Genomic DNA, 15,797 nt, shown 5'->3' on the forward strand with positions numbered 1-15,797 from the left:
GATCTCCTGACCTCGTGATCCGCCCGTCTCGGCCTCCCAAAGTGCTGGGATTACAGGCTTGAGCCACCGCGCCCGGCCTATTCTGCTCTTAAAAATTTTAATTTTTTACTTTTTTAACTTTTGTTAAAAAGTAAGACACAAACACACACATTGGCATAGGCCTACACAGGGTCAGGATCATCCATGTCACCTTCCTCCACTTCCACATCCCCCCAGTAACACACATGGAGCTGTCACCTCCTGTGACAATGATGCCTTCTTCTGGATACTTCCTGAAGGACCTCCCTGAGGCCATTTTACAGTTAACTTTTTTTTTTTGAGACAGAGTCTCGCTCTGTCACCCAGGCTGGAGTGCAGTGGCGCTATCTCGGCTCACTGCAAGCTCCACCTCCCAGGTTCACGCCATTCTCCTGGCTCAGCCTCCTGAGTAGCTGGGACTACAGGCGCCCACCACCACACCCGGCTGATTTTTTGTATTTTTAGTAGAGACGGGGTTTCACCTTTTGTTAGCCAGGATGGTCTCGATCTCCTGACCTCGTGATCCGCCCGCCTCGGCCTCCCAAAGTGCTGGGATTACAGGCGTGAGCCACCGCGCCCGGCCAACTTTTTTTTATAGGTAGAAGGAGTACACTCTAAAATCATGATGAAGAGTATAGTAAATACGTAAACCAGTAACATCACAAATTATGATCAAGTATTATGTACTGTACATAATTGTATGTGCTAGACTTCTATACACAGGGCAGTGCAGTAGGTTTGTATACACCAGCATCACCACAAACACATAAAGAATTCTTCTAGCACTTTGGGAGGCCGAGGCCAGCGGATCACTTGAGGTCAGGAGTTTGAGACCGGCCTGGCCAACATGATGAAACCCCGTCTCTACTAAAAATACAAAAATTAGGCATGGTGATAGGCACCTGTAATCCCAGCTACTCAAGAGGCTGAGGCAGGAAAATCACTTGAACCCAGAAGGCAGAGGTTGCAGTGGGCTGAGATTGTGCCACTACACTACAGCCTGGGCAACTGAGCAAGACCCTCTGTCTCAAAAAAAAAAAAGAATTTTGTACCATGGCTATGACCTCAGCTCCACTGTAATCTCATGGGACCACTGTCATGCGTGCGGTCCTTCATCATACGGTGCCTAAGTGTACTAGGATTAAGAATCCACAAACATAATTTGGGTTTGAGATATTTATATGGTGGTAAGTCACCTGAAATATTAATGTATCTTTTTAAAAGCTTGCCTAGCACATCCACTCCCGTAAAAACAAATCAGAAACCCCCAACTAATGATCAAATACTGGCTTATAGAACACCTATTCTTGAAATAATGGAGAAAACACACAAAAATGCAGGAAACAGACACACACGCACCCAGACACCTACCCAAGAACAACATGAGAATTCATTTCAACCCAGAGCAACCTGACGCAGCCGTGCCCTTGGAGAAAAGACCGAGTCATTCCTGGAAGGAGGAGGGCAGGGAAGAGGAACGGCCTGTTGATTTCACATTTAACAGTTGGAATGCTGAGCCCGCCTGCTCCTAAAGATGGGGATGTAGTCAGTGGAGGCTGCCCCTCCCCGTGTGCACTGCCATATGGTAGAATCCCGGTGCTCTAAGAAAGCAGGGGCCTCTGGATGACAGAGGCCCTGAGGGCCACTAAGAGAAACAGGATGCAGCCCATTTAAAGCGGAGTGGGAATGCCTACCATTCTCCTCATGCTTCACTTTGTTTTTTCTTCAAAGGATTTAAGACGTTCTTGTTACACTCCACCAACCTCACGAGTTTCTAAAACCCAGGAAGATGAGGTCTAAAAACTGGATGAAAAAGGACACCCTGAGAGAAAAGGTCCTCGCTGGAGTCAGTCCCCTCTAGGACCTCTCCTCAGGCCTCTAGAAGACAGATGGCCAGGCCTGTGCACACACCAGCCCGCCCTGAGAGTCCCCTCTGGGACCAATCACCTATGAGTCCTGCGATGCATTAAGCAGCCTGTGCCCTCACCCAGGCTGCTGTTCCCGAAGGTGTGGTCTGTGCCTCTGCCGATGGGATGACAGCTGGCCATTCCCCGGGATCAGTGAGGCTGTCAGCCATGCTTCTGCAGTATTCGGAAACCTGTTCTTACACTCCAAAGCCAGAGAAAACATTCTGCCTTCGAGGCCTAATAAATTGAGAAGGCACTGTGACGGACCACTTCCAAAACAGAGATGGGGGCAGGGGCCGAAGGGCAGAGACCAGGTGATGCTGGAAGGAAAGCCGGGTTGCAGACACAGCCGCCCCTGCTCTGGTCCTCCAGTGTATTTATGATGCTCGTGCAGGTCGACAGGCCATCCTACGGACTAGGACGATTCGGAAGAGGAAATGGTAACACTAAGGTGGAGTTCAGACTCTCAGACAATAGCGGGGCTGGCAGCCTTTCTCTGGAAAGGGTCAGACAGTAAATATTTTCAGCTCTGCAGACCAGAGGTCCCTGTGGCTACAGCGCAGACACAGCCACAGGCATGGAATTGAATGGCTGTGGCAATGTTCCAATAAAAACTTATTTACAACAACAGGTGGGGGCCAAATTGGCCCATGGGCCATATTTGGTGAACCCTGTTCTATGAGATCACCTAGGCTTCAGCCTTAAACAGTGGAAGCCATCCCTGAATGACAAGTCACAAGGGCATCAAAGACCCCTGAATTTTCATGGAAAAAGCTATCCAGACCCCTACTTGGAAAGCGAAGGCACACTGCCACGAAGCAGCAAGGACGCCTTACAAGTCTCAGTGCAACAGAGACAGACACCCGGGCTGGGCTGGACAATGTTTAAGGTTCCTTTTAGTCCATGACTCGAGTAATACTGTTTTAGGCTATCAGGTAGTAAAGACGATCTTAGACATCCCCATCTTCAGAAGCAGAACAGTGCGACACCTCACCACATCTGCTTCCCACCGTGCTTCGCAGCAGCTGTCTTCCCCTGCGAATGTTTCAACCAGAGCAGCCAATCCCACCTCCTCTCATGTTGAGCCTCATGATGGCTGACCCAGCTGGAAAGCCAGCGCCCTGCCGCATCGCCCTGACTCTGCAGAGCCAGCGTTCCAGCCACAAAGAGGGCCTCCTTCCTTTCATCTTTTATAAAAATGTTTTTTGAAGAGTTAGAGTATATTTTAGGCTTTTTATCCTTATTAAAATTTCATGTGCATGTGTCTGTGTATTCTGCAATTTGTCATTTTCAGAAAGAAGGAACAGGCAATTCGAGAAGTCTCACCTTCACTCCCGAACTGCTCCCCAGTCTCCAGACCTTCTTGAGAGCGAAGGTGGAGCTCGGTGAAGGGTCTTGAGCTCAGTGAAGGGTCACTGGGTGAACTGAGAGAAAACCACGTTCACAAACACGTACTGCCGACTTCCTGCCGCCCTGGGACCCGTCATTGTCTGTCCATGTAAGCTACAGCATTACTAGCAGATGCTAAGATCGAGTGATAGCACTGGAAAAGTAGGTGAATCTACTAGGAAACTTTCTACTCCCTACTAGGACCTCAAGCCCCTCAGCCACACAGCAAATGCCAATATGCTCCCGTGTTAGCTTAGAAGCCTTTGTGTCAACGAGAACTGGCTCCTGAGTCCCAAGCTTGGTGCTGTGCTGTCACAGGACTCGTCTGTTGGGATGTTTTACACATTAAATATCTAGTAAAAAGACTTCCTGGTGCTCAGGAATTACAGTTCATTCTTGAAACATTCCAAAGAGGCCACCACAGCGTTTCCCACGTGGCTTCTTCTAAAAACTCAAATGGCTTCCTTGACTCAAAGTCCACCCAAGGACATTAGTAATAACAGAATCAGAAAACTGTCAGGAGCATAAAGATTTATTTCTGTATCAAAATGAAAGAAGCAATCATGAGTTGCTGAATTTCCCATTTGCTAATGAAACTGGGATGGACTGATCATCTAACCAGGTGCAGATAGAGGATTCTACTTAGTCCTCTGATTGGGCACGAGAACAGCAGCCTAGGTTCTGGGGAGAGTGGCCGTGACCGGGATGCCACATGGAAGAGAAAATGAAAACACTGGCACAGTGAAATGTCTCATTTCCAGACAGTTTTGCCTATTGCCAAGCAAGGCAATAAAGACAAACTCTCCCTTTTCCCCATTGCATGTGGGCTGCCAGGTACAAGTAAGGGAATCTTTGCTCTGCCCAGTCCTCCAGTGGAGAACCCCACAGGCAAGGCCCCCCTCAGGTGTCAGCTCACCTCCTGCACCTGCCCTTTGCAGGAACTCCTTCCACTGGCAAACGACGACTGCCACTGCCGTCTGACTCAGTGGCGATGTGGAGGGAGTCACCGAGCTGCTTTTCTTTTGCAAAACAAGTCTTTTTCTTTGCAGTCACGCTCTAAGACAAGGCTGCTGGAGAAAACAAAAGCACCCAGACTTCAGTGCCGAATCCCCACAATCGCATGCAGCTCACACCTACCAAGGGTATTCCAGTGCACAGGGGAAAGGAACCCTGCTGAAAAACCAGCTCCTTATGTTTCTTTTAAATAAAATAATCCTATCCTAAGTCCATTTACCATCTGAAGTTGTCACGAGTGAACAGTCACATTACTTTATTGGACCAGGCCTTAGATGAGTTTCTCAGGCTCAGCGCTGACATTTTAGGCCGGATCATTCTCTCTTGTGGGGCCATCCTGTGCACTGCAGGATGTTTTATAACATCCCTGGCCTCTACCCACTAGAATCTACCAGATCCTAGAATCTAGTTGATCCTAGAATGCTACCAAGGAGACTTGAATTTTGGTCCCATCATCAAAAATGCTCTCTGCATCAATCCTATGCCAGTTTCCCCTAAGGAGGGGCTAACTGGAATGTTCTAGGATGTACCCATCCTCCAAACCCTCTTACAGCTCATGGCATCAGACAGGCCTCTACCTCAGGGATCACCCCTGGCTTACATCAAATTTCTCTTCTCTGTTCCCAACACTTCACATTGTTCTTCGGACTCACCGAGTTCCCTAAGGTGACACGTCCCACCCCACACCCACCTTGGGGGGTCATGGAGAGCTCCCCGTGACCCTGGCTTCAGCCCACCTGCTCCATGACCCTGTGCTCTTCTCTGGTTCTCGGAGCCGTCTGTAACCAGGGCAGGGGGGTAACTGTATGGAACCATTCCCTGGCCCCCACCCTCCCCAGCACTCTCCAGCCCAGCACAGTCTGGCACTGCAGACTACAGGGCCGGAGACACCAGGCCTGGAAGTGACCATGGCCAAGAGCTGACATAAAAGCCAACCTCCCCAAACAGGAAGGGCTGTTCTTCACAAAGATAAAGAAAACTGCCACAATGTTTTGCTGGCCTTAGGAAGCCTGCAGAATTAACCAATACATCACGAATCAACTTCCTTTTATTCTGCTGTACACCAATGCCATTATGAAGCAATATACTTTTGGATTAAAAACAAGTATTTTTGTGGAAAACCTGCTACATGTTTTCACAAAATAAAGTGCTATGATGTACTAAAACCTCACACTGCCTTCTCGTAATTTTATTTTTATCACTAGAAGGAAATATAAAGTGATTCCTGAACCAGAAGAACGAACCCCATCTTCCAACTGTCACGGAATTATCACCAACATATTCAAAAGAGAAAAAAAAAAAAAACCAAATGTTGATGTATTGAGTGCCCTTGATTTGAATAGCTCAAAGTAAGTATTTTATTCAGGATGGGACAGGGCCCTCCCCACAGACACCTGACAACAGATCAAACATGCATTTCCTGTTTGGTTTGATCTGTCTGCCTCTCAGGTGACTTATAATTTTTTTCATCAAGAGACCAGTTTTAGAATAAAAAATAACTTGAGAAGATTCAAGTAAAGGACCCAAAAGCTTTAAGAGAATGAAAAGCTTCCATGATACCTCTGGGCCCTTGCTCTAGGCTTTCCATCATAGCTGTTCCTCCTCCTCGTCATCCTCATCCTCATCCTCATCATCATCCTCCGCCTCATCGTCCTCCTCATCATCTTCATCCTCATCTTCATCCAGACTTGCCCTTTTGTCATCAGATGTGCTGCTGTCAGACTCCTCCTCCCGAGCCAGGAGCTTCTTAAAAACCTCAAACTCCTCAACAGAAGAACAGGCTGTCCTGGCCAAAAACTCGGCTTCTGAAACTCTGAAAATGTCCTTGAGCAACGGGTTCGGGATCTGTGTCTGCCCCTTCTTATCAGGGGTTTGGTACCGTCCCAGTCGCTCCAGGTAGATGTGTCTCTGCTTAATCTTGGTTAGTGAATACTGCAAGTACTCACTCTTTACAATGTCTGGATGCTTAATTCCCATCCTGAAGTATGCATACTGGAAGACACAAACACACTTAGGAGTCCCAGATACAGAGTCTTGAAACCTATCATTCTATAAACCATATAAACTTAAGTTGTACAAAAGGATTCAAAAATAATTGCCTAATTGGTGACAGCAGAATACCCACTCTAGGATACTGACATTTGTGTGACAGAGGGCAGTTTCAAAACACTTTCAAATTCATCCTGAGAAACATGGAGCAGGAAATAAAGGGGCAAGAGGGAGAAGGGGCAGGAGGAAGAGGTGGTATTTTTCTTTAAACGGGGAAGGAAAAGAATGAATATGGAAAGAATAGGCAAAACATTCAGAAAACATCTAGAAATTCCACCTAAGTTGTCATAATTGTTACTAAAAAGTTGGACAACTGTTAAAATTACATTTTCAAAATCAACATGCAAAATAAATTCAGAGGACAGGAAGGTTTCAGCTATTTTAAAATTAGCTATTTCAGAGTCCCCACTTAGACTCTCAGAATAGGACTGGATCATTCATTATTAACGGCAGAAAAGTTGAAGAATAGGTTTGATCTGTAATAAATTAAAGAACCAGAACCAAATTTTCTTTGGCTGATGTATGCAGAGAATCTAGTCTTTCACTTCCTCCACTCAAATATGAGGTGTCTGAGGCTTCTTATCCATATAACTGAGCCTTACTAAATTTGAAAAACCTGACAAACTTGATGTTACTACACTAATCACGCTATCAGTCATCCTCACCTGAAACTATGCTAAAGCTATCAGTCATTCTCACCTGAAACTTGTATTCCAGCTGACCCAGGTCCTCTCGAAGAACAGAGGGGCAACTGTGCAAAATCTTGGTGACTTGCTGTACCGTGAAAAGGCACTTCTCCTTCAGAAGCCTGACAGTGTCATTAATGTCCTGCTGATGCATGGTGAAAATTTCAGGGCAACAGTAAAGCACCCTCTTTAATTTCCCTGCAGAACATTCAAAAAAGGCAAGCACATAATTTCAGGATACTCCAGAAACCCAAGGAGCGAGCTGCACCAAATTTAAGTCCACATTTAAAAACAAACAAGGATCCTCTCCTTCCACAGAGCAAGCGGCAATTTCAGATCTAACTTCCCAGAAGCACCATGGAAATGATACATCTCCCCACTGACTTCCTGACACTCCTCAGACCCACCAGCCTTGCCTCGCTATGTTCCTGCTTTATTCTGGCCTCCCACCTGAAAGGTGCTAACTTTGTATTTTGGGTCTCCTCTTGCCCTGCTCGCTTGGAAAATAATTTCCCAGGCATTTACTGGAAAGATCAGAGAGTAACATGGGAGAGCAGTTTCCTCCGTATTGGGGGTTTGGGTTGATGTTTCCTTCTGTAATAAAATAGTCACCGAAGCATTCACAACTAACATTCTCAAGCTGAACTCAATGAAAAGGAGTTTCATCATCATCCTAACAGTAATAACAATAATAGCAATCATGAGGACACACAGCACCAACGCTGGCATCCTGGTTACCAGGGTCACCATATATCTTCTCCCAGCCAGGGCGCCTTGAGTGAAAGAGGCCCCATTAAAACTGCACTAACGGTGTAAACGGGGACTATTCCAGGCCTTCCTAGGGATAGCTGAGCAAAATTCAGTAATTGGAAACTTAAAGTCAACTACTTAAACTGTTCATTAAAATTTTCCTAACATTTGAGTTAGCGATTATCTCAATGTGTGAGGAATTTCAGGAGTTTAGGTTTATCTTCATCTCTTAAGGCTGTACTGAGTTTGCTAATTAATAACCACTGCACATAATGTATTAAGTTTAAACTTTTAGATGACACTGTAAGAGAGAATCTGTTAAGAAAAATATACAAGGCTACCTTTTTCTTATCTTCTAGAGAAAGAGGCCTGTAGAGATGCTGTGAAATGGTGGGTCCTAAACCTTCCACCCCGCCTCAAAAAAAAAAAAAAAAAAAATCTTACCAGGAAGAGTCAATAATGCAAAGAAATAATAGTGTAACTCCTCTGGTCAAAGTGGGTAAGGGTCCTTGGAGACCCCCAACTCCTCCAGAAGGCCCTTATAGAGATTCAAGGAACTCTGAACATCCTTGAGATGTGAATATTGTTGGAGGCAAGAGTGAAGGGTAAGTGGAAGGGAAGGCTACTCCACCAGTTTCCCAGGAACCTGGCAAGATCTCTCATGTTCCACAGTAAATCTAAACCCTCGGCTGGAATCTGTCTTTACAAGAGATGTTGGTTTGACATCACATCACAGAGACAGAGCACTAAGACCATTTCATGTTGATTTAAACATCAAATGTTATATGTCCATATATTTATCAACATCACATATCAGCATCAACCCACTGAACACATACCATGTGCCCACCACAGCAGTAGGTGCTAAAGACCCCACAGTGAACAAGGTAGACAAGAGTCTCTGCCCTGGCACTCAATTTTTCCTTCTAGTCTTAATTCCTCCTTCCCTCTCGAAATGTATTCTGCACAGAAGGCCACTCCTACTCCTCACCTCCAAGCCAAATTATACATTCCTCTCCAGGAACACTGACATATTCAGAAAGCTTCCCTAATCCATCTCACCTTAGGTTGTTCTTTCCCCAACTCTGGCTCCTCTCACATTATATAACATTTTTTTTTTTTCTGAGACAGAGAGTCTTGCTGTCACCCAGGCTGCAGTGCAGTGGTGCCATCTCAGCTCACTGCAACGTCCACCTCCTGGATTCAAGCGATTCTCATGCCTCAGCCTCCCAAGTAGCTGGAATTACAGGCATGTGCCACCACGCCCAGTTAATTTTTAGTTGAGTCAGGGTTTCGCTATGTTGGCCAAGCTGATCTTGAACCCCTGACCTCAAGTGATCTGCCTGCCTCAGCCTCCCAAAGAGCTGGGATTACAGGCATGAGCCACCACACCCAGCCAAAATCTGCATCATCTTGTACCTTCTCCAAGCCCAAGCTTTCGCAGGTAACTGGAGCGCTTCCTCATTTGCATAATAGGCAGTTTCAATAACTGGGGACTTTTCTTCAAAACCACATACACAGGCTCTGGATTCAGACCCAAGAGGATAAATTCTGAAATGATGTCCAGCAACTGTTGAGGACTGGCCCCTGGTTGTACACTGAGCAATTCATTAATATGGGCATTGCTGAAACCCATGTCCAGGAGGGAACTGATGACCCTCTCTAGCTCCGAGGACCCTTGTTCCACAGGAGTCCATTCCTTCTCAAGGAGGCACTGAACACGATCCCTCCTGCACTCTGGTTCCTGCACATAGTTATTGGATCTAACACAAGAGAACTCCTCAGTGACCCCTCCATTGGAGGCTGTCATCAGTTTGCGCAACAAGGAAGCTGTCATCCTTCTCTGTTCTCCAAGATGAGGAGTCTGCCTAGCCATCCACGCCCAGGTGAGGGGGATCAGGCGGTGCCAATCAAGGACCTATAAGACACGGGACCAAAAGACAATTAATTCCTCACTATTCCAGTATAACGGACACCACAAGACTTTTGAGCCAGGGTACTTACTGCCTTGGCTCCACACAAACATACAGTTTTTAAAGCAATCTGCAAAATCATATCTGAACTGAAGCCTACTGAGAAGGAAGCTCACATAGAGAGAACAGGGTACTTCAAGGTCACAGAGATGGGAGTCAAGCAGGTACAATATTGTTAGCTTTTGCAGCCTTAAGGATGGAAGCAGGGACATGGAGGAAAAGGAAGAACCAGGTCACCTGGTCATGTGTGCCAGAAAAGACTGGACTCAGACTGCTTTCCAGATTCATGTTCTTAAATTCTTTCCACGGGAACAAGCTTGTGGGATACAGAGTTGGCCCTTGAACAAAGGTTTGAACTGCTCGGATCCACTTATATGTGGATTTTCTTCCACCTCTGCCACCCTTGAGACACCAAGACCAACCTCTCCTCCACCTCCACTTCAGCCTAAAGACCTTATGAGGATCTACTTCCTCTTAATGAATAGTAAATACCTTTTCTCTTAGGATTTTTGTTTGTTTTTTGAGATAGGGTCTCACTCTGTTGCCTAGGCTGGAGTGTAGTGGTGCAATCATGGCTCACTGCAGCCTTGACCTCCCCAGGCTGAGGTGATCCTCCCACCTCAGCCTTCTGAGTAGCTGGGACTACAGGCGCACACTACACCCTGCTAATTTTTGTATTTTTTGTAGAGACGAGGTTTTGCCCTTATGATTTTCTTAATAACGTTTTCTTTAGCTTATTTTAAGAATACAGAGTGCAATAGATATACAAGATATGTGTTAACGGACTGATTATGTTGTCAGTAAGACTTCCAGTCATGAGTAGGCTACTAGTAGTTGAGTTTTAGAGAAGTCAAACGTTATACACTGATTTTCAACTGGTGTCGGGGTGGTCGGGTGCCCCTAACTCCTGTGTTGTTCAAGAGTCACAGTAGTTAATCAACTTGCATACACAATCCCAGTTGACTCAAAAGTCTTCAGCTGTTCAGGGTGGTGCTTAATAAACTACGCACAAATCATCCAGGCACTCTAAGCCAGCAGTCTTCAACCTTTCTGGCACCAGGGACTGCCTTTAGGGAAGACAGTTTTTCCACAGACTGCTGAGGGGTTTCAGGATGATTCAAGCACATTACAGTTGTTGTACACTTTATTTCTATTATTTTCACGTTGTAATGTAAGATGAAATAATTATACAACTCCCCATAGTGTAGAATCACTGGGAGCCCTGAACTTGTTTTCCTACAACCAGAAGGTCCCATCTGGGGGTGATGGGAAACAATGAGTGACAGATCATCGGACATTAGATTCTCATAAGGAGCAGCAACCTAGATCCCTCAAAGGCGCAGTTCACAATAGGGTTCGCGCTCCAGTGACAGTCTAAGGCGGCTGGTCTGACGGGAGGCGGAGCTCAGGCTGCAATGCCAGCGAGGGGAGCGGCTGTAAATGCGGACGAAGTTTGGCTGGCTCACTCGCCGCTCACCTCCTGCTGTGCAGCCTGGTTCCTAATAGGCCAGGGACCGGTATGGAGGGTTGGGGAACCCCTGCTCTAAACCCTTCACATCGGTCCCAACCCCTTCTCCAGCGTCATCGACTGTCGCCCCGGGACCAGCCTGCCAAGCCCAAGTCCTGGCTGCTCTCCAGCCTCCCCTGTCCAGATGCTCCCTCCGCCAGGAACACCGGGCAGTCGCTGGGCTCGAGCCTAAAGACCTTTATGCGGATTCCGCTTCCTCTTAATGAATAGTAAATACATGGTACCGTCCTTGTGAAGTTCAAACTCTTGTTCAAGAGTCAACTCAGGCCGGGCGCGGCGGCTCACGCCTGCAATCCCAGCACTTTGGGAGTTCGAGGCGGGTGGATCACCTGAGGCCAGGCGTTAGAGACCAGCCTGGCCAACACGGTGAAACGCCGTCTCTACTAAAAATACAAAAATTAGCCGGGCGTGGTGGCGGGCGCCTGTAATCCCAGCTACTCGGCTGAAGCAGAATTGCCTGAACCCAGGAAGCGAAGGCCGCAGTGAGCAGAGATCGCGCCACTGCACTCAAGCCTGGCGACAGAGTGAGACTCTGTCTCAGGAAAAAAAAAAAAAAAAGTCAACTCTATACCCCACAAAAATTGAGCAGAGCCACGGGTCCAGGATGCCAAAACCAGGTAATCGTGCACGGACCTCCAGAAAGGCTCCACGACCTGGCCGTGAAACACCCGGGGGCCGCAGTTCCTCTGCGTCGCTGCCCGCCCGTCTGCCACCTGGAGAAGCCCCCGCGCCCAGTGCAACCTCACCTGACGGCCGAACGCAGCCATGGCGCGGAGGAGATGGCGACAGCTACGGCGCCGGAAGCAGCCGTCCTCCCCGGTCCTTCACTTCCGGCCCCCGGTCCGTCACCACCGCAGTTCCCAGCGCCAGCGCGGTGCTGGTGGATCATGATTCCGGCCCGTACCTGTGCTGAGCCCTCACGACCCCGCAGGGCTCAGGTGTCCCGGGGCCGCCCCTCCGCAAAGCCGGGAGGCCGGAGTCGCCCCCGTCACCGCCCCGCCGCCTCTGCCGCGGCCTCAGTCCTCTGCGGCGTCGGCGTCCGGTCGTTCCCGTTGCACTGCCCGTGTCCCGCTTCGCAGAGCTCTGGGCTGGGTGAACGAATGGGTCGTCCTGGCCCATACTCGTGTTTCAGATGACCTGAGAATTCCTCTCAAGAGGACAGGTAGATACAGGTAGAGGGGAACTGGTTCCTTGCTTCAGGAACTTCACCCGAGAGCGCAGAAATCCTCCCCGAGGCAGGAAAAATGGATTCCGTTCCAGATAGAGATATTTAAGGTTTCATTGTGTAAACATCTGTATTCAGCGTGAACAGCGGGGCCACCTACGCACACAAAGAAGTCTTTAGGCTTTTTGTCCTTTTTACTCTCAGCCAGCGGAAGATGAGAATTTGCCGTTTTTAAAAGACCCAAGTGAAATGACAGGAATTATGGCACATTTCCCTTTATAAGCAAAAGCCTTCCCAACTTAGAGGTCTGGTTCCCTGTTAGGGTGAAATACAGTAAAGTTACAGCCCAATGTGTATTCATTCTTAAATTTCCTCTCTCGACATGTTTGAGGGTAAGAGCGTAGGCATCTTTCAAAAGGTGATGCTTGTGAAGAATAAAAAGGTGTGCTTTCTCAGCTGCCTAAATCCTGCCACCAAAGCCTTAATTTATAAGCATTTCTTGTTTTATCCACTTCATTCTGGACTGACATAAAGGATTTGATTCTTGCATGGGTACACATTTACATATCTGCTCTGCGCCAGGCACGGGGTTGGGTGCTAAACTGTTTCTGTAAAACTATCTTTTGACAAAAGGATTATATCAAAGAAAAGGAAGGTTCCAATCTGTGTAGAACTAAAGAATTGGTTTCTTTGGCAGGGCGCAGTGGCCCACGCCTGTAATCCCAGCACTCTGAGAGGCTGAGGTAGGAGGATCGCCTGGGCTCAGGAGTTCAAGACCAACCTGAGCAACATAGGAAAACCCTGTCTCTACAAAAAACAAAAACTAGCCAGGAGCGGTGGCCTGCACCTGTAGTCCCAGCTACTCAGGAGCCTGAGGTGGGAGGAGCACTTGAGTCCACGAGGTTGAGGCTGCAGTGAGCTGTGATTGCACCACTGCACTCCAGCCTGTGTAACAGAGCAAGACCTTGTCTCGAAAAAAAAAAAAAAAATGGTTGCTTTTGTTGTTACACTGTAATTTTCTTCTCAAAATACTTAGCTGTCAACATCTCACAATAAATTGTGTTACTGCTACACCAAAAGCCTAAGAAAATCCCATGAGCCACGCCAACTCCCTGGAAAGAATCAAGGAACCTGTAACAGGTTATCTAGCTCTAGAAATAAAATGACAGCTGGGACACAGGGATTACTATGAAAAATTGACATGAGGCCAGGTGCAGTGGCTCACGCCTGTAATCCCAGCACTGGGAGGCCGAGGTGGGCAGATCACCCAAGGTCAGGGGTTTTAAGACCAGCTTGGTCAACATGGTGAAACCCTGTCTCTACTAAAAATACAAAAATCAGCCAGGCATGGTGGCGGGCACCTGTAGTCCCAGCTCATTCAGGAGGCTGAGACAGAAGAATCGCTTGAACCTGGGAGGCGGAGGTTGCAGTGAGCCGAGGTTGTGCCATTGTACTGCAGCCTGGGCAACAAGAGCCAAAGTATGTTTCAAAAAAAAAAAAAAAAAAATTGACATCACCTTCAGTCTTGTGTGAAAACTTTGCTCTTTTGAGCCATACTTTAAAAATATGCAGTGGGCTGGGCACAGTGGCTCATGCTTGTAATCCTAGCGCTTTAAGAGGCTGAGATGGGTGGATGACTTGAGGTCAGGAGTTCGAGACCAGCCTGGCCAACACAGTGAAATCCTATCTCTACTAAAAATACAAAAATTAGCCGGGTAACGTGGTAATGCACACTTGTAATCCCAGCTACTTGGGAGGCTGAGGCAGAAGAATTACTTGAACCCAGGGGACAGAGGTTGCAGTGAGCCGAGATTGCACCATTGCACTCCAGCCTGGGCGACAGAGTGAGACTCCATCTTAAAAAAAAAAAAAATGGAGTGGAAAAATTGTCAGCCTCAGAATTTTCCTCTCTGGGTTCTTTCTGCAAAGAACATTTGCAAAATACCAGACCTTCCACTGCCATCAAGTCAGATAAGCTTTAATTATTGTTTCTTATAAAGAAATAACAGTTCTTGGAAAGCTGGGACTTCGCATTCTCAACCCATTAAACACCTCTTTGAAAACACCAATCTGGCCAAGCGCGGTGGCTCACGCCTGTAATCCCAACACTTTGGGAGGCTGCAGTGGGCGGATCACACGGTCAGGAGTTTGAGACCAGCCTGGCCAACATAGTGAAACTTCATCTCTACTAAAAATACAAAAAATTAGCCAGGCATGGTGGTGGGCACCTGTAATCCCAGCTACTTGGGAGGCTAAGGCAGGAGAATTGCTTGAACCTGGTAGGCGGAGGTTGCAGTGGGCCGAGATCGCACTATTGCACTCCAGCCCGGGTGACAGTGTGAGACTGTCTCTAAATAAATAAATACACACCATTCTATAACATCCTCCATGTTATAAGCATCATAAACACTACAAAGTGGAGTTCTTAAAACATCAGAAAACTCATTTGAATTCTGAAGAGTAAACATCACTGACTTTACTACACACCTCTAAAACCCTTGTACCTTTAATGTCCCTGATAGAGAAGGATCCTCCTCCCACAACTCCCTACCAACTCCTTCAGTCACTTGTGGTGGGAGTGAGGCTCAGGCAGCACTTTCTGAAGAAAGGGATGGCAATATCCCATATCCTACTAGATGGAACTAAAATTAACTCTGCTCTGATCATCCTAAAACAGTTGAGTGCCTCCTAAATAACCACTAGAAATAGCTCAGAACCACGCTGGAGGAAGCCTGGCCCCCAGGCAGCTTCCAGAGGGTTCTGGGCAGGAGTCTCAGAATGTGGAAAAACAGCCTGCAAGTGATGACATGTGGGAAAAGCGTGGGGCTAGGTTTTGGGTTTTTTCCTACTGTCTCAGCAGGGAAAAAAAAAAAAAATGAAAGGTTCTGCTCTCACCTCTAGCTATGCCCTCCTCTCTAACACAGACATGAAATAAAACAATTGTAAGTATTTGACCTAGCCAAGTCTGTCTGAGGGGGGATGGATTGGAGCCTAAGAGAGGGAAGCAGCCAGTTGAGTATCTGAGAAACACCCTGGGACCTGAGCAGCCCTGAGGAATAGACAGGGCTGGAGCCCCTCACAGAGACCAGAGGTGGGGGCTGGGCCAGGAAACCCCTCACGTGGACAGAGGTGGGAGCTGGCTAGCCATGGGATGTTTGGGAACTGCTGGCAGTGAGCCAGTCACATGTTGACAGCAGAGTCTTGCTACAGAGCCCAGACAGAAGGGAGGTCCCTGAGAACACCACCTTCCCCAATCTAACCAGATGGGAGTAAGCTTCAGAGCCCTAGACCTACCCCTGGCAGGGACCGCTTGTAAAC

General features: G+C 47.5%; 1 protein-coding gene across 3 annotated transcripts; it reads right to left on the reverse strand.

The window, feature by feature from the left end:
• Positions 1-4,208: 4,208 nt before the first annotated feature.
• MTERF4 (mitochondrial transcription termination factor 4) lies at positions 4,209-12,134 on the reverse strand. Of its 3 annotated transcripts, none has more exons than XM_023195122.2 (5): positions 12,061-12,134; positions 9,233-9,731; positions 7,077-7,261; positions 5,889-6,320; positions 4,209-4,381 (listed from the first exon to the last, which is right to left on the reverse strand). In XM_023195122.2, the coding sequence occupies exons 1-4, from the start codon at positions 12,079-12,081 to the stop codon at positions 5,916-5,918; spliced, it is 1,110 nt and encodes a 369-aa protein (XP_023050890.1). In that variant the 5' UTR covers positions 12,082-12,134; the 3' UTR covers positions 4,209-4,381; positions 5,889-5,915. The 3 variants fall into 3 exon arrangements, with proteins under 3 accessions (XP_023050890.1, XP_023050889.1, XP_023050891.1); XM_023195121.2 differs by having other exon boundaries at positions 4,209-4,384; XM_023195123.2 differs by lacking the exon at positions 4,209-4,381 and having other exon boundaries at positions 5,363-6,320.
• Positions 12,135-15,797: the final 3,663 nt, after the last annotated feature.

The sequence above is a fragment of the Piliocolobus tephrosceles genome, chromosome 11, assembly GCF_002776525.5.
Source record: "Piliocolobus tephrosceles isolate RC106 chromosome 11, ASM277652v3, whole genome shotgun sequence".
NCBI classification, from domain to species: domain Eukaryota; kingdom Metazoa; phylum Chordata; class Mammalia; order Primates; family Cercopithecidae; genus Piliocolobus; species Piliocolobus tephrosceles.